At 37.9% G+C, this 27,421-nt stretch overlaps 1 protein-coding gene across 2 annotated transcripts in view; it reads left to right on the top strand.

Annotated features, from left to right (window-relative positions):
• Positions 1 to 27,421, top strand: part of FRY (FRY microtubule binding protein) — a 170,033-nt gene that overhangs the window by 14,220 nt on the left and 128,392 nt on the right. For both annotated transcript variants that reach the window (XM_086772000.1, XM_086771999.1), the window contains exon 2: positions 16,358 to 16,557. In XM_086772000.1, coding sequence (XP_086628126.1) covers positions 16,358 to 16,557 — 200 coding nt within the window. The remainder of the gene's footprint in view (positions 1 to 16,357; positions 16,558 to 27,421) is intronic.

Here is a 27,421-nt window from a genome sequence, read left to right as displayed (position 1 = left end):
TTAGTTGTTTACATCAGTGGAATTGGAGTTAGACTGATGTTGTATATTTTTTGAAGGCCCACAAATGATATTTTTAAAATGCTCTAATAGGATATTCCACATAAAGTTTTAGACTATACTTTTTTCCAGGAAATAAGACTATCTTTAGTTTCTTTTGACAAAATCATAAAATCAAAATACAATGTAAAGTTTTAAAAAAACAGCATGTAATACAATTTTTTATCAGTCCTGATGTTTGCAATTTCATCTGTTGTAACTCACTTCTATAACATAATCTTTTCTGAAATACTGAATAAAAGATTACCCTATGGATTTCAGCATTTCAGGATGCTTATCCAGCTTTATCTTTAAGGATGTATTTTAAATTAACTCATTAGTTATGTTGCATTTATAGTAGAAGCAGCCCAGGATGAAGATGAATATGATTGATAGAAATTATTTAGCATGGCTCAGACTCAGGCAGAAAAAAAGGTAAAAATACCTGAAGGATCTGATTTGGAGGCATCCGTGAAGTGTATCTAACACACAGTGACAAGAACAAAAGGTGGTTTACAAATGTAGGCATTCCCTTGCCCAAATACATTTATTGTTTGATGTTACTTTTTATTATAACTTAATCTGTCACATAATTTTTAGTGATTATAACTCATTGATTAACTGAGTGGCAACTACTGAGCTAGAGCCATGCTTGCTGTTATATTTCATCTCTAATCCGAAGCACATTGAATTCTTTCTTCAAATTTGACAAACCTCAAGTGAGTGGAACATGGGTAACCCTTACCATTCCGGCCAGTAGCCAGAAAATGAGAGTGGTCTCCAAGAAGGTAGGCGAGGAGAGTTCAGAACCCTGAGATTTAATTAGGCATTTGACTCAAAGCTACCATGTTCTGGGTGAGTACTGTAGCCTCTAAGCTGTTAGATAAAAAGCAGTTACAGGCAAGTTGAAAAGGAGAGGAGCTGCTTCTCTGCTCTGCTTTGTACATCTCAAGTGGCCCAACAATGTGAGGTCCATGTGAGGATGTATCTCAGGAGGTGTTGGGCCCAGGCTGGCATTCTGGGCTGCTGCCGGACTCACTGGGAACCCAGTCAGTTGGGTCAGTTTTCTGGTTTCTGTTCCACAATCCAGGTTTAAGCACACGGCTTCTCAACTGACTCGAGCCCTGGGTGAAAGTGTCTTGGAAATACCAAGTCCCCACAATCGCGATGTCTGGCTGGGAATCTACTGAAAATTTCAGTGCTTCTTTCCGTGTATATATGGAAAGAAATGTCAGTGCTGGTGTTTAAATTCTTAATTTATTAACAGCCTTATGTACCATTTCAGGTGCTTGAGGTTCGTGCTTCATACAGTTTTATACATGCTTTCTTACTGACAAAGCCATTCATTATCATTGGGTTGCCATGGAGTACTGATCACACGGATCTGGGAATAATAACCCATTATGCTAATATAGCTTGTCATTGTGTTTGATGCGAAGTGATGTCCTATAACAACAGCTGATGTTTGTAACTAATACAATTTATGGTAAGATCACGGTTTATGGAACAGCATTGCCAAACACTGCCTACCCTATTTTCTTTGAATTATCTTTTTGATTCCACATCTATTTACAAAAACATTTATGCATTTTTTAGGTCAGTGTTTTTCTGTTTTTAATTTATTTCTACAGTGAGAATCAGGGTTTTTTAATAGAACAATTCTATTTGCTTAATGCTAGAAACATACCTTTGTCTTCTGAGCTCTTCTGCCCCTCTGGAGCCTCAGCTTTGTGTTTTAAAGTTCCCTTTGGGACAAAGGCAGGACAATTTACTGGATTGAGTGAACTTCTTAGATGCCATAAGAGAAGAATGAAGAAAATTATGTTCAATAGGTGGAATACATAATTCTGCAAAGCAAACAGAATTACCACAACCTTTTTTATACACACAAATATGAAACGGAATTTTATTTCAGACTGTGCTACTGGACAAGGAACAGGCCTTGAATCTTTATATTGATTCAGCTTTGTTCTGTAGCATATGAACTGACATTTGTTGGTGATCTGTAACATGCACCAAGATGTGGTTTTTGTCTTCTCCAGATTCTCAGGACAGTCCACCTTCATGTGCATGTGAGCATACGTTCAGTAACAGCATTTTGGACGTGGTTCTTCTGTGCTCCTCAGTCATCCACTCAGACAGTGGAATATGGCTTCCCTGGAGCATATCACTGTGCCTTCAGAGCGCTTCACTTTTCTATACAAGCATTCTCTTAAGGCAAACCACTGTTTGTATGGTTATCGCTTTTAGTTATAAGGCATCTTTATAAATTATTTTGGCAATGTACTTTTTCTTTAAAATATTCCCTGAAAATTGAATCATCCCAGTTAAGTTGCCTCCTCTTTCATGTCCTCCCAAGGCGTATTCTACAAAACAACCCTTAAGTTCAGCTTCTGTTTTGACAAAGCATGTTTGACAAGCAAACCATAATGGCAGGACGTTATTACATATATCACAAAGATACTCTGATCACACAAGTTCTGTGTACCTGGATGTGCAAGGAGAAATCAAGCACTGATAGGCATTCAGACTTCTACTTCTTGATATTACCAAGATTACAGATAGAGGAATCCTTCTTAGAACATCTGGGTCATACTTTTACCAGTGAAAGATTGTTCTCAGCAATATGTTTCCTACTAATGTATTCAGCGAGTCATAAATTATACAACCAGAAAAAACATTGTGTCATCCAATCTGTTCTCCTCATAGAGGAGGCTTTATGGCTTCTCTGAATTAATTTCTGTTTGAGTTAAAGCACATCTTAAAAAAAAGAAAAATCTTAATTTAAAATTTCCACTAATGGAAGAATAAGCACCAGCCTTAATAGTATTCTGGCGATTAATTTCCTTCCCTTTGTGTTTAACTTCTTTAATGCATTTATCTAATTTAAAATTCCAGACATTGGATGTTGCTGAACAAAGAGCTGTCTGTTAGCAAATTTCTGTTCCTCATATTCATGCTTAGCAGGCATGGAAGTCATCTCACCTAACTTACAGGGGTCCTCAGGTTCTATTACATCTGACATGGTCGAGCCTGGCTTTCCTGGTTGCCAGTGGAGAGAAATACTCACTTCCAGGATACAGTTCAGATGAGCTGGTCTAGATGTGTTTATTAGGAGGTAATGAATCACACCTTGGAAGTGCCTGAGTGCTTGTGTTGTCTAAAATGGCATTTTGGGTTGAGTGGCTCCATGTAAATATGTTTTGCAAATAGGTGCCATTATAGGTGCAATAGGTGTAAATTCCTGCAATTAGATATGATTAAATGACTTTCTCATGGTCAAACTAAACTAAGCTTTAAGGCAAGTTTTCTAGTCATTAGTTATAGTTGCCTTTCCTGTATGTCCTCTAGTTCATCAGCATATTTCTCAAGTTGCAGACACCAGAACAGGACTGAGCATCCAGCAGTGGCTGCAAAGACACTAGCAGTGAAGCAGTAGAGCTTTCCTGCTTTTCCTTTTGTTTATCCTGCTTGAAAAGGCTCTCCATAGCTCTTCAGGTCACAAGAATAGCAGCCTGTTTTCGACACATTAGTCATCCTGGTCTAAGGCCTTTTTTTCATAATCAGTGCTTCCCAGGAATAGAAAGCCTTATTCTGTCGCTGTGGCATGCGTTCTTTGTCTCTGGCTATGCAATTCTCCATAGGTTAAGACTTAATATCTCATATATTCTTTACTTGCATTTAGTTTTCAAAATGCTACTCAAAGTAGAAGGACCTTCTTACTGTTTTTTCTGTCTACCACTCTTAATTTGTGTTTTATCTGTAAACTTTATAGATTTTTTTTTTTCATTCTGTGTCATTAACAGTAAGGATACATAGTACAGGACCAAGCACTCGTCTCTGTACCTCCACTAGACATACATTCAGTAGGGCATGATTCTCCCTTAACCCATGTTGAGAAGCATCTGTTACCCAGCTTTTAATCTATTTCTGGTGTGAACATTGATTTTTTTTTTTGTTCTTATTTTACAGTTTGGTAAGACACCAATCCAATTGCCAAACAGAAATATAAGACTACACCTTGTTAATCAAATTTATAATCTCATAAAAAGATACAGTTAGTTTAATAAAATCTACTTTTTGTAAACTGATGCTTATGGCATTGCATTATCATACTTTGGTTCTTTAGTAATAAAATTCAGCCATTCCTGGTTATTATCAGACCAATTGTGTTGCAATTGCCTGAATTGTACTTGCTGACACTTTAAAAAAGACTGATACAGCAGTAGTTTTGTCCCTGTGGACAGGAATGCTGAATTTCCCTTTGAATATCCCATAAAAGGGATCTTCGTATTATTTTCAGATGTAATTAGGCTTTTCAGTTTTTCTAAGGAATTACTCTGTTTTCTCGGTCTTTAAACTGCTCATTTGGGAAATCTGATATTAAACTTAGGATTCTTTCTTTATTTTCATAACTAACTGATGCAGAGTTTGTCTGTATAGGTGCCTGTTCCTCTCAAAATTTAATAGTGTATTTCTGGCAGTCACTTATTCCAAAACATTTAGACATTTCAATATACAGAAGGCGTTTTCTGTCATGGCCCACTGACCAGGATGAGAACAATGTCCTGTCCTTGTTGTGTTTGATATGCGCAACTGCCTGGTCGTGCAGAAGTTCCCTCAGACAGCAGCTAAATTCCATGCACTTCACTCAGCTGTTCAAGTGAAAGTTTTTCAGTAGGCAGCTGTACTCAGGCCAAACTTTCAAAAACCTTCGACTGAGCTCATGTGAATGGTAAAAGTCATTATCTTGTCCCTGCTGGTTTTATGTTTCAGAGTCCCAACGAGAAATATTTATGTCCTGAAGTGTAAGTATAGCAAAGCAGCTAACATTTACATTTGCCTTTAGGTTTGTGGCTAAGAAACAAGTGAACTCCACTTTGAACAAAAAAGTTGTTCATGTAAGGTTAATAAAGGGTTTTTAGATACTACAGCATCATAATGGTGTGTGGCTAATAAAAGATGACACGTGTCAGGTTGTCTGTAAGCAAAGAGGCCAAATATTGTTTAATTCAATATAGAAATAGACAATGTTGTGAGAGTGCTGCTGCGGCCGGTATTAAGTAATGACAATAATGATTCAATGAGACATAGAGTGGGGGATTGGTAATGATAATTATTAATCTAGATTTTGGATGCTAAATTTTTTCTCTCATCTTTCTTTGTATAGATGTTACTTTGTATGCTCCCCTCTAGAGGGTTGTCTGACTTATTCTCATGTTAGTCTTTCTTCACAGAAATCTCTCCTGTGGTTTCATCACAAAAAAAGCTTCACAAAATTTTGTAAAAGTCTTCTTGGTCTGTGAAGGTTTAGCTTGCCAGTTCACAGCGCCAGCTTGCAGCTTGGTTTACTGCTGGTATTGTGCTGTTTTCCACCCACACGAGCAAGGGTGTGAATTGGAGCCAGCAGCAGCTGAAATGCTGTACCAGATACTCTTGAAGAGTTTACAAATCTAAGAGTGAGACTCATCTCTTAGAACCTTGGATGCATATCTTTGTTGTCAGTTCTCCTTCAGTAATCACTGACAAGTGATAGGCACCTCTAGAAAGTGATTTAAGCTAAGAATCTAAGAAGGATACAATGAATCACCTAGAAATGTCAGTCTCTCTTAATTTCCTCTATTTGGAGCCTAAATGGCTAGATTAAATTCAATATTTGAACGTTTCCTGAAAAGGGAGCTGTAGAGTAGATCAGGTGCATCAGAAGATGAGGTCAAGGAAACAACTGCAGTTTTACAGATTTTTCCTCAGCGTAGTACTACACTTTGGAACATAACTAAACATGACATGTACCCATGGAGCAGCATTAGGTCAGTAGGACTGTTCAAGACCATGCAATTTCAGAGGGAAATGAGCTACAGTGTGTTTCTTTTAGCACATCAGTAATAAAATACTGCTTATGTTTGCATAAGTGCATTGCAACACGCTCAGGTTTTCATTCACATGTGTACATTGCACAGAAGCCATGTCATCCATAACAGATACGCCGTTTTCATTCCAGTGAAACACATGAGTTTTTAACAGCATGAACCAACATTTGCCAGTGATTTGGAAGAGCAAGCGTGGACAAATGGACAACAGAAATTCAGGGAAGGTTGAGGTAGCTATTGAAAATGGAATAGGACTCATATGCAAGCATTCAGTGTCTTTCTGCAGTAAAAAATAAACAGTTTAATTATCTTTTTGAAATTACATCTTATCCAGACTCTGACAGTTTTATCGTAAAACATTCAAGGAGAAAAGGAAAAGTATACTCTCTCCAAGGGAAAATGTGTAGGGAAGGAAGATGCAGGTCATATCCTCCCTGTTTGCTGGTCCCTCTTTTGGAAGTAGCTATTCCTTAAGGCTCTGTTGGACTTTTTTAGCCTTGTGCTTCCTCGGCACTTTTCCAAGTTCCCTAAAAATAATTCTTGCGCTAACACCCATCAACCACAAAACGATGGGTATATCTTCATCTCCCTGTCTCTGAAAAGGAAAGCAAACCCAACAAAACATCTTTCTAAAAATGTTATTGAAGCTATTTTCTGATCCAACAAAACCGAGTGGAAGCTAGCTTTTTCCCCTACTACATTAAAAAGTATAAAAGAAGAGTATTCAGATCTTTATTTAAAATAAAATGCTTTTTAAGCGCTATTTGAGACCAAAGAAATTCTGGCATAGTTTCAGAAATCTGAAAATTATGGTCTGAATATATCTTTCCACTGTTATATCGAATTTTTACTTTTGGAATAACTGGCAAAGATAACAAAACTTTTGAAGTTATCTGGAGAAGTTACCAAGATTTTGAAAGTATATTGTTAATCTCAAGTCAGCCTTCAGAGAGGCAGCATGTCATTCCTGTATAAACCACAGAAACTGAGAAATATTTATGTTTGATTTGGATCCCATCAGAAGCAACAGAGATGTTTCCTTTAGTGAGAAGTCACCCCCAAATGGAGCATTCAAATAGGAAATGAGAATTGTTTTGGAATTGTCCTCAAGATTTACCATGTGATTTAGCTTTTTCAGTCTTTAATCTTATAATAAATAAGAATAAATTCTAAAATCAGCACAGCTAAAAATCTTTATGTTACATGCCTAGATTCCCATATATGTTCAGCACAGTAGTGTGTAAAAAAGAAAATAATGATCTGAAGGAAAAGGAGCAGAAAACTAAATGGTGAGGAAAGAGAATGGGCAGGAAGGATAATTGCTTTCCTGCCTCACTCAGATGTCTTGCAGGGATCTCAGATGAGATGGGAATGTTGTTAAGCTACTCAACCCTTGACCTGCAACTTGGGAGAAAGAGAAAGTCTACATCTTACAGGAACACAGTTATTAGGAGCTTTGCCGGGTCAGTGAAAATTACTTTAGAAATGGATATATGTGTATGACAGGATTTTGTGTTTGTTTGTTTGTTTTGGCAGTTGTCATTCCTGAGTCCTCTGCATATGGAGGCATGGTCTCTTGCAAGAGGAGAAAATGTGTTCCACCCACTGCTTTCCTCTACAGGGTCTCATTCCCATTACCCCTCTCTTGCACTGAGTAGCAGTGCACGTCTGAGGATTACAGAGCTTAACACCTACGTGCCAGCAGCTGGGATGTGGGGGCCAGAAGGTTGCCAGTGCCTAATAAAGGCAAACCAACAGTTTTAACCTTTCCAAGGCACCAAGCTGAACGAGACCTTTGACTTCAAAGCTAACAGGCACTTCATCACATACGTCCATCTCAGATAAGACCTGTCAGTGTGTGTAAGGACTGTTTTAATGTTTCCCTGAGCTTGGGCAAAGATATCTATATTAAATTGGTGATTTCCTAGTGGAGTTCATCTCAGAAGATGGCTGCTTTATAAGCATCTCCGAGCAGAATGAGCATTTGAGCTCTTTGTAGACGTGCAGGGAAGAGCATCCCTACCAAGCAGTATTTTAACATCCATGAGGCCTATGGAGTGGCTGTATACTTATTTTCATGGATGCTGCATTTTATTTCTATCCTGCAGAGGACTGGATCTGATTGTTAAGAAATGACCACATCTGGGACTTCTTTTGAGGCTCCATTCTGCAAACCACTGTTCACCCCTAGGATGGAGGTGGGTGCAGAATGGGTTTACTACAAGGAGTTAGCCTTATGTCCTGAAGTGTTCAGTCTCACTGAGGATATCATACAGTTTGTTTTAGGCCTGCTATTTTATAACAGCCCTGAAGACATGGAAAATAAATTTAAGAATGACATGTGTGTGCACATGTGCACACACACATGAAGTTCAAGTCTCCTTTTTCTTCGCTAGAGAAGTTAGGTTGGCCAAAGCACTTTCTCGGCAAATCTGCCACTTCTTAGTGGATGCACTGGTTAGTCTCCTGTTTTCTGGCTTTGCTGTTCTTTGTGTTCACATAGAATTTACACTCTTTTGTTGTGGTAAAAGGAATTGAAAGTTTGGAGAAGGATTGCCCGACCAAGTCTACAGAGGTTGGAACTGTCTTCTGTAGATCAACGAGTATTCTGAAAAGAGTGGAATAAATGTATCTGACCCTGGAAACAGCATTTTTTCAGTAAGTCTTTGGACAGAAATAATTTAAAATGTTGGTCTTATCTCAGATAATTCTGTAATGAAGTCCTCTAATGCCTTTATCACTGAAGATATCTCCTTCATTTATCTTTCTCCATGCCTTTTTTTCCCAAATGGCTCTCCTGAGGCATGTCTCTTTAAAGAAATGGAGGAATCTGAAATTTATTAATTAGCCTTTTCTCCCTTACAATTTGAGCATAATCAAGTAGTTTGAGAACTTCCATTTCGAAAAGCTTAGGTCATCTCTCACCACCTTTTTGGAAATCCTTCCAAATCTGTTATTCCCTTCAGAGTTGTTTTCAGAATGAGCCATTTTGCTCCAGAATCTTGAACTTCTTTTATATTTTTCCCTGCTGACCTCACAGCCTCTTGCTTTGTTTTCTAGACTAGATAGTATTTCCTCTAGCATAGGGATTTACATGCTATGCCCAGACTTTTGTTTTGCATGGAATTGTTGAGTTTTGTCTTTGTTACATGGCAGACCATCTAATTGGTCAACCAAAGTAACGCTTCCTGAAGAATCCTGTATTTGGATTAAATAGGCTTTTGAAAGATGAGTTGGGGTAGTTTTATGTCATGTTCTTATGTCAAGACAGCAGCACAGAACAATCTAGTGCTTTCTTCCAGTAGTTACTTGAACAACGGTTTTAGACAGAGTGTCCAGAATCTGAAGTTTTAAAATCCAAGTTCTCAGAGATTTTTATTATGTGTAGTTTTGGAGACAACTTTGTTCTACTAAGAGGGAAAATATGTATGAGCTTTTTGCAATATAGACTCCCCCATACATTCTTATTGTCTGTGTCTACTGTCTGAGTCTACATAGTGCTGAGAGTGAGTGAATTTTTCACTGAAAAAAATTCCCTCACCTGCAAGTGAGCCTTCACAGGGAATGAATTTCATGCAATATGAATATTTGCCTACATGTTTTGTCTACTACTTATTTTACATTTTTAATTAGAACAGAGGAAGCTTTGCAGCAGTACATTCAGTTAAGTGTAGTATCAAAGCTCCACAGTTGATACTCTCTGCCTGGGACATACATATGCAAATGGTAATTCCGGATCTCTCCATCCCTAGGAGAATGCATGCCAGCCTCACCCTAGTTGGAAGTGTAAATGATTTCTAGCACTAGAGAAGGAAAGCTCTGTCTGCGATGCTATTGCTTATGGCAGATTACAGTAGCTTTTATATGGACCTTAGAAATTGCCATAGGCCATACAATCAGGTTTTCTTACATTAATTTTAATAACCAGTTTAAATTATATTTAAGTAAGCATGCAGTTGAGAAAAGGGGATGAGTATCTTTAAAAGGATATATTTACTCCCTGGTTTATCAACTCTTTCAATAAAAAATGGAAAATAAACAGTAAATGAAACATGTAGGCCAATATTCATATTGCATGGAATTGATTTCCTGTGAAGAGTAAGGCCAACACGGGTACCACCATAACTTACGCTTCTACTTTCCAAATAGTCTGGATGTGGGACTCAGATGTCCACTGAATTCTTCCTGGACTTCCATTTTTGAGTGTAAATCCTCCTAAGAGGGGGTCAGAAGCACAAAAAGATCAGACATTGGTAGCATCAATTGCTCATCATGAAGTCCTGTACTTTAAATAAATTTATTTCCTATCATATATATTGCAAGTCATTAATATTATATTTTATTGGATAACTTTATGGTTATTTTTTGTTGAAATGTGCAAATGAATTATGAAAGTATTGCTTACATTAAAACAGTGCTACTACCACATCTTACTAATATGCTGGAATAACATTTTCCTTGGGAATCTTACAGTTTCTTTCAACAGGATAAAAACGGATCTGCTAGACATTTAGTTTGTTTCTTTCAGCAAAAGTTCCCTTGAATTTATTCCCTTTATCTATCAAGCTCAAACTAATTAGGAATGTTCTCCTTCAAAGGGCAAAAAAGCCACCTTTTGGTAGCCTTGGCACATGTACCATATCCTTGTAGATTAAATTCTTCACACTTTATTTAATGATGTGTTTTCTTTTCAATATTATAGTTGAAGTTTTAAATCAAAGCAAATTTTCTTGAGAGTTATTTCAGTAGATGTGTAATTATCCTTAAGGATATGTGGTTTATCGCTGACTCTTGGCATGGAAAGAGAAGAGATGCCGGGTTGGTTTTATTGCAAGGAATTTAAGCTGTGTGTAGTTTTGGCCAAAAGACCTTAGTTACAAAACAGAACCCATTCTGTGTGGTCTCTGTGCATTGCATTTCTGTACTAATTACTTTCAGCTTGGATTGTATGATAACGCATGTGTTTGATACGCGTGGTTTGTTTATGTCGAACTCTGTTATCCTGTCTCATGTTCTTGGAGTGCCTGAAGTAGTTTCGCTAATCTGTCAGCATAGCATGTACTTGTGGATAAATATAGACAGGCAGCCACTCTGTGAGTGGTCATCATCATATGCTGAAGCTAAAAATTACCCCTTTGGTTGTGGAAAGGCTGATCTGATCCGGAGGCCCGCTCTAGCTCACATATTGTAGATCTTCAGCACTTGTCTGTTAAAAAACAAAACCAAAAAAATAAAATAAATGTCTGCCTCAATGCTGAAAAATTTATGGTGAAGTATGAAACTGGATTATGAAACAACTAATTTCCTTTTCAAGTTTAGTTAGAAGAGGACTCTAACTTTTCTAACTGAAGGAGTGGAACATTTCAGGTATTCACAGGCTCATGGATGTTACAGTAGCGTGTTGGAGGAAATCCAGTGTGATCGGCTTTATAAAGGGGCTCGGTAGGTATGAAAATATGGCAAATACATGTTTTGGTTTGTGTTAGTAGTTTGTTCACTGTTACTAAAGTGTAAATTTGACACAGTTAACTAAAAAAACCCTGCAGTCTCTGTTTCTTCTGCTTGAAAATATCAAAAATTCAGTATCTGTGTGTGGCTGAAGTTGTATCCAGTGTAGCACGGACTCTTGGCTTGTGCATTATGATCGTTCCAATGTTCTGCTTCATCTTAGAGCTTTAAGAAGAATAGCTGTAGTGTAAATCATAGCAGAAACTCTCTTACAATACTTTTATTTGGTCCTCATCCACATTATCAGCTTAGTGACTTTGTGTGTGTATGTGTGTTTGTTAAAAGTACTGTACATTTTTTACAGCCACTTCTCTAATCAGGGAAATTAACAATATAGGAAAAAAATAGCAGTGATTTTAGTTTAGTAATCCTTTCTGTGGCAATAGTATATGGTTGTGGTTACAACCATATGTGAAATTGCATTGCTACTTCGGTATTTACTCCTTGTTTTTAATATCTTGAAAATACATAACATTGAGAAAATCTTATGGTTATAACCTGAACTAAATGAAAGTATTCTGTAGGAAAAGAGTATCATTTGAAATACAGTTTATTGCAGATATAGTAGAAAAATAGGTAACATATCTTGGAAACAAGAAAATTAATTGTTTGAGAGAAGTAGCCCTCAGATAGAATTTCACCCCAAAATGGTATAGATGTGTTATAGTTGATCAAGCATAGTTAATCTTTTTTACAGATTTTCCCAGGAGAAGAGCTTTAAATACATATACAACTTTCTCAAATTGACCTACAGTTTCCCTATTCTTGCAAGACCCTTGGGCATCAGGGTTACCACGGTCTCCTGCGTGTGCATCACCATTCATTCTCCTGCAGAATGAGCTACTTTTCTCTAGGTGAAGGATTTAGTTTAATGCAGTACGCGTGTGGTGACCAGTACCCTACAATATGGTAGGAGTTCAAACTAAATGTTTCAGTGGTCCATTCTGGAACTTCTCTTTGTAGAGCATTACTATTTTGAAATCAGATAGTAGAAACTTAATTTGTCAATGAAATAAATGTTTAAAATTGAGCGTAACCCCTTCCTCCCACCCCACCCCCACCAAATTTCTTCTGTGTAAACCCATACAAACTGTATGTGCCGATTTCTCAAGTGAAAATTATGCCTTTTATTTAATGGGGCAGTGTTTCACTGGCATAGATGGCAAAAATAGACACAGCTTTTTTATTGCTATTCTTGAGACCAACATTATAATGTATCAACATAGAGAGACCAATCATGGATGACTTTAATGCAGCTATTTCTTAAATTTTGAGTCCTTGATTTCCAGTTTTATGTCTCAGAGGCAACTTTTTAAAATTAGGTTTGTAGAGCTCTCAGTCTAGGAAAAAAATATATTCTGTTAAAGCACATACATCATCAGTGTGGATGTCAGTGATGGGGCAGATTTTTGCAATGCAAATATCAACCACATGCAAATGCTTGAGATAATAGAACTGAAAATATGCATTAGAAAGCCAAACCTGTATATAATAGTTCATGACCAACTCATGATCAGCTGAGGACCCTGACACTGTTGGCAATGTTAACTTCCACGCTAAGGATGCTTATATGGAGTTAGCAGCAACAAAATGATATTTTAAAAATTTGAACAAAATCAGTGTCATGTGTCAGTCATTTCTATAACTGCTGCAATTGCTGTAGCAATGATAGATATTAACCCCTAAGATATTCCTTTTCTTTCCTTCGGGGGAAAGGCTGTGCAGTCCTATATTTCAGAGAAGAGCTAGAATAAAAATTTTTGGTGCACTGACAAATTTCACAAATAATTGCATTTCTCTGTTACAGTGTGCACAGAATTGATTTTTCAGTTAGATGTCTGGAAAAAAAAATAGATAAACCTATGTGACAAACTTAACAGCATCGTTGTTAAAAGGCTTCCTAGTAACAATGACTATGTGAATTTAAATTCCAGTTTCAAAATCCTGGCTGAAGGCCACGGTGATTGAAGATAAGGGTGGCAGCTCCCAGCTAGTGTGACTAGGGTTTCTTAAACTTAATTTTGCAAGGATGTGAGGCGTGCATGATCTCACACACTGCCTGCCTTCCTTCCATCCCTCCTGTGTGTCCCTTCGTAGCAAATTTTGAACTTAGTAGCCAATATAAACCAAAATTGCCTGAGGAACAGAAGACAAGTTTGCATTTAGTGAGATTCGTACAGATTACTTCAAGAGGAAGCCTGGGATGGTTGCACTGGCCAGTGAGAAGCGAGTGGCCCAGCCCAGGCGTATTTTGCTTGGCAGAGGCTGGCTGGCGGGCAGCCTGCCTGCCCAGCCCGGGCACAGAGCTCGGGAAGGAGCTTGGGAACAGCTGGGGGGAGCTGAGGAGGATGACTGGGTGGAAGACAGGGCTTTTAGTACACCAGTGACATGAGTTGTTAAGAAAATTGGTTTCACTGCTCACAAAAATAAATGTAACCTGACTGAGCACTTGGTGATCAAACTGATTTCATGGATAGATGTGAGCCAGTCAAAACCAGGCATTTGGGATAGATATTAGTGACTGGAAAAATATTGTCTGACTCCTTCCTAAAGCTATTTGTGGAGAAATTTCCATTACCTAGTGTATTTGATAGTCCATATAAATTTGCATCTGATCCTTTGCATCTCACTGTCTTCATGCTTAAACTTCAGGAGAGCCTAGGTGGTGACAGGAGTAGTGCTGACACTCTTCTCCGGTGGCTCTTTTTTCGTTACTTTCAAGTAGATTATTATTCAGAACAACAGTGTATTTTTAGAAACAGTTTTGTATAATATAAATGTAGAACTGTTCTATACACCTTGTTTCATGCAAAGAGATTTTTGCCCTCAAAAATCAGGCGAAACTTTTCAGGAAGCAAATCTAGCAGGAAACATCTATCGGAGCGAAAGAAGTGGTGCTGCTATGCTAAGGAGTGATGGTATGCCTTGTCAATCAGGAGAGTTATTTTCAAAGTAAAGTATGGATGTGTTTCATTTAGGGAATAATAGTTACGTGAACAAAAGCATTTCTATCTTGCATTATAGTCATACAGTGGACTTACAAACTTTTTTTTTTCTAAAGGAAAATATGTTCTCTTTTCTCCAATGCTTCTTTTTTATTTTTCAGTCCATGAATCTGAGGTCTGATTCTACCACATCTTGAATACTCTTGAACTATAATGTAGTCTTTGGGATTTTGTTTTTCCAGTTTTTTACAGCAATGAAGTGTTAAAATATTTAGGAAAGATCTGAAATCTAATTTATTCTTAAAACAATCTCATGTAATTAATAGTTGACAATTGCTTTCAGTAGCAGTTGCAATTCTGTTCCTCAAAAGGAAAGGCTAAAGGTATTAGCTATGCAGCATCCATCATTGTAGTTCATTCTTCCTCATTTATTTCCTTGCAACTTGGATGCAAAGTACAATGTAACTCTCTGGAATGCAAGGCTATGGGGAAATGCTATACGGGTGTTAGTTCACAGTATTTTCCACAATTTGTATTGCATTAAAGCACCTCTGCTCTAATCACCAGCAGTGCTCACGGGTGTTATGACACTTAAATTGCATTTGGAGTGGCTAATGGCTGATCTCCCCGGTGTTACTTGATTTGCTACTTTTAAAGTCTTTGGCAAAGCTACCAGTACCTGTCTGAAGACCAGACATTGCTTTTATTGCCAGTAAGAGCCAAGCCTGAGGATTTTGTTTGGGAAATTTTATGCATAGAATGGTAATATTTGAATTGAAGTTTTGTTTCATAGTACTTCCAGAGTTAAGCCAAGTACATAATACCTTGATACTGGTTATGGGGAATTCACAGAATCATGAGATTATTCAGATTGGAAGGATCTCTAGAGGATGATTAGTCCAGCCTCTACTCACCAACTAGAGAAGGTTTCTCAGGGCCTTGTCCAGTCAAGTTTTGAGTATCTCCAAGAGTGGAATTTCTGCTATATATGTAGACAACCTGTACCAGTGTTTGGTCACTCCCTCACAGTGGAAGATATATCTTCCATATATCTAATTAGAATCTCCCACTTTCCAACTAGTGTCTGTTGCCTCTCTCGTCCTGTCACTGCTCAGTCTGGCTGCATCTTTGCTACGCCCCATTACATAGCTGAAGACTGCAGTAAGATCTCCCCTTAGCCTTCTCTTCTTAAAGTTGAACCAGTTCAGCACTCTCAGCCTGTACTGATGTAGCAAGCATGTAAGCCCCTGACCGTCTTTCATGGTCCTCCCTTGGCCTTGCTCCAGATGAGCAAGGCCATTCATGTCATTCTTGTATGGGGGAGCCCCAAACTAGACGCAATACTCCAGGTGTGATGTCACAAGTGCCAATGGGACTGTAAGGTTTGGTACTTTCAGAAAAACTAATACATAATGAACATTTTTTGGCTATGGAAAACATTTTGTGTCTGACTATCCATATAAGATTTATACTAGTGAAATGTCAGTGTTTTTAAGGAGTCATTCTTGATTGACCTAATTTTGAATGAGAGGAAAATCAATCCCTTTACAACTCACCTTAGTGAAAACGTCAGATTCCTGACTTTTGCAAGGATAGGTCAGTCTGAATAGCAATAAAGAACAAATTTGTTATTTGACAACTGAGTTACAGTCTGGCCTACAAGATACAGGACAAGAAATGAGGATGTTATTCAAACAGTTAGGTGTCAGCAAGTCTTACCATGTAAAAAAAAAAAAAGAGGACTGAGAGTGCACTGCATAGTAAACACCACTGTATTTTAATACATAAGGTTTCATCTTTGATTCCTTCTTCCAGTCTAGATTAGTTAAATTTTACCTGTAACTATACCACAGAAATTGTATTTATGTATTGTGTATTTCTTTGGTTATCAACTAGTCTCCAGATTTGCTTTGACAGTATAGTGGGCCACTGGGATGCTCTGGAAAAGTTAAGATATGTTGAATTTCCAAAAGTAAATAGGTCTTTTCTATGTTTCAGCTTCTCCAGTTGGTAACGGATATATCAAGCCACCCGTTCCAGCTGTTTCTGGTACACAGAGAGAAAAAGGACCTCCAGCCATGTTGCCTATCAGCGTTGACCCAGACAGTAAACCAGGCGAATATGTCCTGAAGAGCTTGTTTGTTAACTTTACTACTCAGGCTGAACGCAAGATTCGCATCATCATGGCAGAACCTCTTGTGAGTAAAAATAAACTCTAAATATATATGTCCTTTACTTTGAATTTATTTTTAAATCAGACTTGCTTGCCATGCAATGCAGAATATTTTGCTTGTAATCTGCGTTGGAGTTTGATAGTGTTTTCCAAAGTGTAAGATATGCTACTATGGCAATTAGAAGGTTATGGGAGAGGACAGAGGCATGCAAGATATGCCAAAGGGGTGACATGAAAAGGAATTAATATTTTATTTCTGTTTGCAATATGGGCATGTGTTAATGTGATTGAGAGGCAGAAGAAGTGTCAACCAACATAGAGTTCACAGCTGGGAGAGTGATCACTTGAGTCAAAACAGATTAGAAAATGCTGAAATATGATAAAACCAGTATTTTTGAACATTGCCAGTTTTCAGCTAAAACATGAAAATTAATAGCACTTTTGGTTCCTGTGTTAGTTCTGACAATATTAAGTTTCATAATCTAAAAAATTTCTATAGCACCTGTTTTCCAAATATGAAAAAGCATGTAGCATTTGAAAAAGGAGCTACATTACAAAGTCTTGCATAGTCAGTGAGCGAGCCATCATTATTTGTATTTTAGGCAAATTTAACATACAAGTGTGTCTGTTGCGAATTGCCTTATGTAACTGAACTTCTGGGAGTCTGCTGTTTTAACTTTGAGACTACATTTTATATACATTCTTGTTATTTTGGTTAGAGAAGCATAGTTCTGTAACCTATATTTTACTTCTGACAAGGTAAAAAAAAAAAAAAAAAAAAAAAACCAGGAACCTGGTATTTTGAGCTGTAAGAAAACTTTTGTAAACTCTTACGACATCTTTGTTATAAAGCACAGTACAGAATACTTAGTTCCATTCCCACTTTTCAGGTCTGGATATTCTGAACAGTAAAATTAAGATTATCTTGATTCTGATGGCATCTGTTCAGCTTTATGTCTTAGTTTAGTTTCAGAAGCATTTGATGCTGGGAGAGTTTTTCCAGACTTTCCTCTGAAACATTAGGTAGATGCAAGATGAAAGAAATATCTTACATAATTTGGAAATAGCATACACAAAAAAAAAAACCTAGCAGGAAGGAATATTTTGGTGAAGATCCAGTTTTTTCTTCTTTCATGAGTCCCTTCCAAATCACAAAAAGTAGAATAAACTGACAGTCATAGTGCAGGTCCTTTAAAAAAAAATGCCAGCAGCTATTTATTACCATCCAGTATTCATGTGACGCACATGAAATTTTAAGACAAAATGTGTTGTAAAATTACTTGACAAGATCAAGGAAAGAACAAAAAGACCAGCTCTGAGAACACAGTTTCCTTGCAGCACCTGTGTTACTCTTATACACTAACCTCTGCATTTTAATGTAATATTTCAGACATAGATATGAACCAATGACCCTGATTTGTTCCCATTCCATCTTGAGTTAAGATGATTTTGAGTTGTTGTGTGTTGATACATTATTTTTGTCTCTTTGTGAAACTATGAATATCTGAATGTTGTTCTTATCTTATTCCAGAGGTTATTCAGTGAAATTTTATTCAGTAAATTCAAATTTTATTCAGAGTGTAAGAATATTACAGGAGACTGGAATGTCACCTTCTTCTTGTTAAGTTTTCAGAATGTATTTGTAACAAGGGTCTAGCCATGAGACACTGACAATAATTCAATTACATACTCACATCTTATTAATACTAATTGGACTTACAAGTTATGGCATGCTGCTATTTGAGGGTGACTGTGACTAATGTGTAAGCAGGTTTTTATAGACATTCAATCAAAATGATCTTGAAATCATTAGGTTATAATGAAAGAAGTGACAAGGGAAAATGGCAAAAATTTTGGAATAGTGGCTGTGTTTAAGTCCACCCTTTTTATGGGGTAGCTGTTGGATGTTTAACTGTTTTATTTCCGTATTTCTGCTCTACTGACCAGAATTGCAAGGAGAAAGTCCCAGGGATTTGTGAAACAAAGATTATAAATTGGTAGTGCAGAGCTACTCTTTGGCCTTTTTTCACAATAGATAGTCAAATGGTGAGCTCTTTGAAGATTCTGTTCTAATTAAGCATACTTCAAAGAAAATCAAACTTGCAAAGCGCTCTAACGCTGAGATATTTCTGGTTTGAATTCTCTAAGTCATTACAAGAAATGACAGTTTAATTTTGTAATAAGTGATGAATACTTAAGGTATCTTTTAGAGAAGGTAGAATGATCTACAGATAATATAATTGCTTTTTCCTCTCTTTTATCACAAAGTCTAGCTCAGATTCAAGCTCTTAAGTTACTATAGGATTAAATTTAAGACTTATTGATACAATTTTTTTGCCAAGATATTTCTTCTTATACACAAATTTCATGAGTTATCCTTTCTGATTGTCATTACTGTTGTTGTTACTAATTTTTCTTTCTCAGTTTCTTTGGGCTCCATATATGCCTTTGAAATATCAGATTTGATATATCAGAGCCAAACTGTAAATTAGAAGTTTTGACAGCTGTGGTGGAAAACCAGGTTTGTGTCCCGCCATGAGTTGCAGATGCAAGCAAGGCACAAAAAATTTTTGCAGTTTTCTAGGGCAGCAGTGAAGGGCACAGCACCCACCCCCTCCTGCAGCCCCATGAAATCTCGGCTGGGATAACAAGATTCCAGCGGCAGAGAAAGCAGAGGGCAATGTCACCTACTCCTCCTCCTGCCTTGGCTGTAAACTGAGTATGATTTGACATTTTGGTTACTGGATCTGGCAGCAATCATCATAGGAAAACACTCTCCCCAGTTAATAAGTTTTCTAGGCATGAATCTAATGTCGACTATCCACTGCTAGGTCTTTGACAAGTTAGAATGGAAACCTCTCACTTCCAGATGTGATTTTTTTTGTTACTTTGTGTGGAGAATATTTTATTTGGAATATCAGGTCAATTTTTTCACCTTTGTAGGGTCTCTGAAATATAACAAGCATTTAAATAATTACATTAAGTTCACAAATATGTAGCTAATTTTTAATGATTAATCTACTGTATCCAGATTGTCAATTTATATTAATCCAAATTAAAGGTATTAATTAAAAGGGCTTTTTCCAGTGAATAAGATAAAATTCATATAAAGGAAATGTAAATAATTTCTTCTTCATCACCTTTAATAATTTCCTGCTTTTCTTCTGTAAATAGTTCTTCTCCTTTATAGTGAACATTAAAATTTTATCCTGAAGACCTTTCTTCCCGGCTGATTACATGCATATTTACATTTTAATCAGTTTATATTGTAAATGTTCTTTGCATTGCTTCACTTACTTACAAACAAAATTTGACATTTTATCACCACTGATTTTTCTTCAAGTGGTGGTGACCTTATAATGAAGCTAGAATGAGGAAGCCAGGATAATATTTTTGCCAGTTCAAATGATAAAATATGTTTACATATCTTAACGCTGTAAGGAAAAAACCCAGAAAATATTTTCCTTTTTAGGACTGTTGATTATCACTTAGTATAATAATTCATCCTGTGCATACTGATCAGGCTAATCTTTAAATACGGCTTTCAGCAGTACTTACACACAGCTGTAGACATTGATAAAACATAGTGAGCTACAGGCATTGACAGTGGTTAATGGTTAATTTAGCTGTTGGTAAACTTTCATTATGTTTTTCTCCTGCAAGCATCTTCTTTTACTGAGCTTGTTTAAATTCAGGATCTCTCTGAATACTGAACTCAAGAACGGAATTTACTCATTATAGGATTAGGATTATAAGCATATTCATGTATTCTGCCTGTGACTCTCATTTTATTAGCTGCGTATATCTGGCTGTTGGGGAAAAAAAATTATGTGGTTGATACTAGTGTATTTATAACTTCCATTTCAGTAGAAGCTCAAAGACATTAAAATATAGACCTATATCAAAACAAGGCTGCTGATAACAGCAAAACAGGTGGTTAGGAAGACTGAAAGGGCAAGAATAATGCAAGTTTGTCTTTGCAAAGACTGACCAACCAACATGTATAGTGGCACTGCTGTCCCATTAGCTTTAATCTAGGCTTCACTTTCTCTAGGCATTGCAGAAGAAATATGCTAAGGACAGACTTGGAAGAAAAGGAAGTAGAAGGTTTTTTGGTTTCTGAGGACTGGGCTGTGATAACTAGTAAGATTTATGTAGGCTATAATAACACCAAGCAGTTTTACCACATTTTCTGGTTTATGTAGACTGAAATTCCAGCTGCATCACGAGGGATGACTTCTTTGATCTCATCTATAATAAGACACATTAGCATTACACACGTTTTACTTCTGAAGTCCTCATTAATAGTTTGGCATACACAGGACCTTTGGACACTGTTTATTCACAGTACACAGACAGGAGTTACTATAAGGAATAAGTAATTTCATGGGGAAAAAAAAAGGAAAGACAAACTGCCTTGCTCTGTTCTAACTATCCACTTAGTATGCGCATGCCCAGATGAAAGACTATTTTAATAACTTCATGCAAGTATATATTGCAAATGCTGTTTTTTTCCCGTACAAAAAGTATCCTCCCTAGGACCTTCCTCTATAAATGCTGCCATCATGCCAAATTTCCATTGTCATCTCTCCCTATCCACCTCTGTGTCACACAAAGCTTATGTCACTCATCATCAATATAATTATTTTATTCCACTGGTGTTTGTGGTAGTCAAAATGCTGTAAAGCATGTGGAAGCATAGGAACTCACAGTTCGTAATATCGTAACTCTGTAACTAATGTATCGTAACTCTTTATTTCTACTGTACTCTTTATTTTGTATTTAAATTATATAACTAAATAGTAGATTAGTTCTTTTAGATCCAGTTGAGACAAATAATATGTAGGACATTAAGAATAATTATCTATTTTTTTAATAATTGTCTTTTAAGTACTTAAGATGCTTCTTTATTACATGCTGCCTCACTTTATTATCCTGTGCTGAGGACTGTCCTCTCACCTGTTCGTAAGAAAGTGAAAGCATCTATACAACATCTTACTTCAACTACTCGATATGTAACCTGAATATACTATCCTTTTATTGTATGGAACCCTACAGATCTGTTACAGTGGATGCATTAAGTGGCTTGTTGAATGGGTAGATCTAAGTCTGTCAGTCATAGGACAGTCTGGAGAACCGAGGACAGTCACTGTCCTCGGGAGAAGGCCTATTTTCTACAGCAAGTGTCAGCTCTGCCGAGTTTCTTTCCTGCAGATCATTGACTGGATCTCAAGTCAATTTTTTAGACTAAAACTTGGTCTCAGAATTTTATTCAACTCCCAGCCATATCTAAGGACCAAGTTTGATTTCTGTGTGGATTGTCCCCTTGGTTCTGTGTCTTTTTACTCAGACTTTCCTGCAGCTAACTTCTCTGTTTCAAGAAATCAGTTAAGCAGAACAGTGATCTCAGCCATCACTCCTCTCTCCTTCACTAATTGACTTTTGTTGGAACTTCACTGGCTTTCCAAGTATAGTCCAGTCCACAAAACCAGGCTCTGACAGCGATAATGAAGCCCAAGCTGTGCCAAATCAGCTGCTTCTTTCCTCAGCAGAGAGACAGCTAAGCCTGGATGATATCATCCATGAAATAAGCAAGCTCTGCTCGTGTACTCGAAGTATGTGAATGCAGAAAAGTACAGGAAAAATCAAGCTTCTATACTGAAGATGGAGAGCATCAAATATAGCAAAGACAACTCCAGTAGCATAAAGAACCTTCACTTCCCCTTCCACTCATCACCTCAGAGATACCTCAGTATGTGTCTCCGGCTGAGACCTGTAGCAGAAGCCAAGCACTGTACAGTGTAAAGCAGTAGTCCTTCTAGGGTGGCTAATCTGAAACCTCAAGACAGTTATCTTCCTGAAAGACCTAGAAAGGTTTGTGTGATTGAAGCAGTGGCCACAGATGAGATATATTCTAGGTAGTTCAGGGAGACATGCCGTAAAATTGAAAGACAGGAGTTGAGGGAAAGAGTATGAAGACATAGTTGGAAAAAGAGTTAGAGGAAGAGACAAATGTAGAGTTTCAGAAGTAATCATGGGGAGTGCAGGAGGATGGAGACAGGATGCAGTATGGGTCAGATTCCAGCCTACGTATGAGGTAGAGGGAAAAAGTTCATGCTATTTTAGCAACAAGGATGGAAAAGGGCACATTTTTGCATAGCCATTGGCATAGGTATTTGCCTCTAGATATAAGTCTGCAATAACACTTATACATTTCGGAGCCAGGCAATGTCAACAGGAGCTTTCTCAGTTGTCTCAGGGTTTCCATAGCTGAGCGTGTGGGCAGAACGCTGTTTGAAGCTTCAGATCTCATCTGACAGCAAAACTCTCCAGGCTGCTCGCTGCCCTGCGCCTCGCTACTGCATGGATATAGTTGCAGGATAGTCAGTGGTGCATATGATGGTTCAAATTGCTAAGAGGATTTAACATTGGAAGACAAAGATTGAATGCAAGGTCACCAAGGCTGTCACGTGTTGGCCGATGCTTGCAAATATAGCAGAGAACCGACCACATGCCTCTAATCACAGTTTTGTGTCTTTTAAGGATATTGGTTATTACCACTATCCAGAAAATGAAAGTCATACTGCAGTCATCTCAGGCCAGCCTGATCACTGGTCTGTCATCATGAAGGACAGAAAGAAAATCAGGTATCTACTTTAGTAGCATGCTTGCCAGATAAGTAGCAATTAATTAAAGAGGTATTTTTCCATGTTTTTTGCAACAGCTTCATCCTTTGTATGTTTTCAGAGTCATGTTTGAAGTCAATGAGATGCTGCTTCATGGGGATTGCTGTATTGCTGTATTGCTAATTGTTTTTAGGTTAAAATTTATGTGCTCTTTTCTGGGCCTGAGTCTGGCATAGTACAGTTTAAACATCAGACAGCTGCTGGCATGACAAATATGAGAAAAACTTAAATACTTTACATAGCTACATTCCCAATTTGGATATCCACCCAATAAGGTCTTGTTTCCTTAGCTGGGCATGTAGTATGGGTGGAAGCTATGGTTTTTGTGGCCATCGTACTTGTAGCAAAAGAACAGTGAAGTCTGATGCTAGCTCTGCAAGGGCATCCTGGCATCCTCCTTGAAAATCTGTCAGATCGGTACTAGTAACCAAGAGGAAAAAGCTTTAGATCAAGTCACCTGAAGATACATCTTTTATGGTACAGCTACAACCTTCAAGATAAATACATAGCCAAGAAAGCCGAAAATAAAGGAAGTTTAAAGAAAACTAACCACTGACAGTCACCAGAATTTTTCAAGTTCACTTTAAAAATGTGTGTTTCCTCCACTGTTGATCTATTATCTGAAAATAAACATATAGGTAATGACATTAAGTAGCTACCTGACCTTAAGGCAGCAGTGGCTGTGAGACAGTTACTGGGAGTCAGTAACTGTTGTTCATTACCTCTGTCTGTCTGAGGTTAAGAGAAACGTGGTTCCTGTTTACAGAGCTCTCAGCTGTGCCTGGAGCAGCCCTGCAGTTACAGCTCTAAATTTATTCAAATCAACTAAGGGCTTCCTATAGCTTTGATTAAATTAGGTCAATCTACTCTGAATGGGTCACCAGCAGTCAGGGCCCTGAGGGCACTAGTAAGTCTTAATGGCCTCCTCTGGGTCTCCTGCACCCCTGCCTATGGCCTCGGGCCCCATTGCAGCCCCCAGAGTGGTTGGTCCCTGCCACAGCAACACCTCACCGAAGTCTCCAGCTCCCCACAACCCTGCCCCGCCATGGGTCCTGCTGCACCAGGCCCACCTGAGCTCCTTGAGCTCTTCAGTAGCTCACTTCGCCGTAACTGAAGCAAGTCCTGCTTAGTGCTCCCTGTGGAGGTTAAGATACTGGGACAAAAGTGGGATCTCCAGCAGTTCTGTATCAGAAACAACTGCGAGTCTCTCTCTCTCATGTAGCCGTGCCTCAGTATGCAGTAGCAGGTAGGATATCTGCCCTGCCTGGACGTAGGGTATTTTGGATGTCTGCATCCAGACATACGTTCTCCATTTTACTCTGCTGTACCTTTTACTAGAGGTCTAGTGCCAATCCAAATTTTCATTTCCAAGGCTCACAAATGTGGGAAACTTGCCTACCCTTCCTGACCTCCCTATTTTTATAGCATTTCACCAGTTCTGTAGAAATGTACTAAAAGAAGGAACATCATCCACTGCTTAGAACACAGAGGTCCCCTAAATCCTTGTAACATTGCTCTCACCATGGGCAGGAGATCAGGTTTGACTGAAGGTGAGGACAGGACTCTTGTAGTAACCCAGAGAACTTGGTGAGCTCAAGAGAGAAGCTGCACGTCCCCCATTCTGTGCAGGAAAAAAAAAAAGCTTCCTGCATTTGTCTACCGTGTCCTTCTTGCACAGAAGAAATAACTTTGCTCACGTAAATCAGTTGGTGTAAAACTCTTATTATATAGGATATAATAGGATTGAAGTGTCAGTTAACTTATCTGTTTAGGAAACTAAGCTGTAACCAAATGACATGGGTACATGAAGATTAGGGAAGAGATCATTCTCTCCCCCTCTTTGCCAGTTCTCAGAAGTAATGTCAGGGATGGAAAGGAGGGAACAGTACTGCGCAAGTTACACACTTTTGACTGTAGTGACTTTGTCTCCTAAATCTATTTAATTTACCACTGGATCTTTCAGTGTTTCTGTTTCACAGAAGTCTACTATCACAAAAAGCTTCTCCTCATAGAAGTGATTATTATATGTGTGACCCTGAATTATTTTTTTCTAAATACATATATTGACTGATGAAAAGTGCTTAGCTGAACCACCTTGGTAAAAACTGAATCAGGGTTTTGAATAGCAGTTTCATGCAAAGGTCTTAACATGAATGTGGAAGTCCAGATCTCCATAGTCTATTGTTCCCAGAATGCTAAAAATAAGTTAAACAAAAATCACTGTATCACATGCTTTTTTTCAGAGCATCACATTTATTCCAGTCCCACAGGCTCATAGATGAAAGATCTTGGACTCTTATACTGCATCTCATGGCACCACTCTTGACTGAAGCCTTACACAAAGTATCATTAATTATTACAGTATTACTCCAGACAGCCTTCTTCCTGGCTTCGTGTTGAGAGCAAGGTGGAAATAGTGTTTTTATTGAGTATAGCTTGCTCTGAGTGTGTATTTTGAGCATATTCTTGTTCCTATTACGGAGAAGCGTTTTTATGAAAGTGCATTGTAATGGATCTTGGCACAAACAACAGAAGAAGAAATCTGTGTTTACTTCAATAGTTTCTGAGAAGTAAATCCTATGTATCTTGCTCACCTTGAAGAAAATGCATCATATAAGAAAAAAAAAACCCCTCTTTTATTTGTGTTTTGCTGCAGTCTGGCTTAGTTTAGTCGATAACTTTTAGGAGCATAAATCACTGAATCTGTAATAATTGATTAGAGGTATAGAAATTGTGAATATAGATAGGATCAGACTTAACCCATGTAAATCACTAACTGGATTTGGGGCTACTAATAAACCCAGTCCTGTACCTAAAGGTCAATTAACATTGTCTTAGTTAGTCCATTAGAGTAACGTTGTAGTTCTTTCCCAAGTTGTATGTCATGGTCCTTCATGAATTTTCATCATAAGTAAGGATGTTGCTAAAAATTAATATGTTCCCTGCCCCAGCAAATTAGGTTTCAATTAACAAAATTTTATCTTCTTACATTAGAAGTTTTTAAGTCAGAATCAGTCAGTCTACTAATGCCAGTCTATGGTGGAATTATGGTGTCGACATTAAGTGTCCACACTTCATTTCTAGATACTCTTTTTAAAAGTATCAAACTTACAGGTTGTAAAAATTGCCTATTTTTCTGTAGTACTGGGGTAATTAAAACCAGGGAAAACCAAGGAAGGTATCATGGTACTAGCCCAAACCTTACAACTTGCATGTGTTCAGACAGAGGATTTTGATGTGTTCATTAAGTTACAGTTTTTAAAAAGGCATTCCCATTAACCCAAAACTCTGAAAATAAACAGCCAATAGAATTTCCTTTCTTGTTTGTGCTAGAGTCTAGCTCAAATTTCAGTAAAATCATCCTTAGGCCTCTTTTCAACTCTCTAGATTTTACAGAAGCATGCATTTAAAATATTTTTTTCAGAACTGGTCCACTTGTGGCCATCTGCTTATTTGGGCTTAAAATACTTTACTATAAGGATTATTTTACTTCCTACCTACAAGAAAGCACCTTACTTCACAGTAGAAAAACATCAGAGAAGATACAGATGCTGAGAGCAGTATGGTTTTTATTTGGGGTTGGTGGGTTTGGGTTGTTTTTTTTTTTGGAATTTACCTATATATCATAGAATCACAGAATGGTTAGGGTTGGAAGGGACCTTCAAAGGTCATCTAGTCCAACCCTCCTGCAAGGGGCAGGGACATCTCCAAACCAGATCAGGTTACTCAGAGACCCATCCAATCTGGCCTTGAACGTTTCCAGGGATGGGGCCTCCACCACCTCTCTGGGCAACCTGTTCCAGTGTTCTGCAACCCTCATTGTAAAAAAATTTTTCCTAATCTAAATCTACCTTCCTCTATTTTGAAACTGTTACCCCTAGTCCTGTCACAGCAGGCCATACTGAACAGTCTCTCCCCATCTTTCCTGTAGGCCCCCTTGAGGTACTGGAAGACCACTGTAAGGTCTCCCTGGAACCTCCTCTTCTCCAGGCTGACCAGCCCCAACTCTCTCAGCCTCTCCTCACGAGAGAGGTGCTCCAGCCCTCTGATCATCTTGGTGGCCCTCTTCTGGACCCTCTCCAACTGGTCCACGTCCTTCTTATGTCGGGGGCTCCACAGCCCTTAACCTTTGTTTAAAGTTTGTGACCATTTATTATGAACACTGAGTTGAGGGCATGTCTGGGAGTTTGTTTACTGACAAAG

This window comes from Chlamydotis macqueenii, chromosome 1 (assembly GCF_036417535.1).
Source record: "Chlamydotis macqueenii isolate bChlMac1 chromosome 1, bChlMac1.mat, whole genome shotgun sequence".
Taxonomy (NCBI): Eukaryota; Metazoa; Chordata; class Aves; order Otidiformes; family Otididae; genus Chlamydotis; species Chlamydotis macqueenii.
The sequence above is the reverse complement of the archived record's forward strand: the minus strand, read 5'-3'. Positions and strand labels throughout refer to the sequence as shown.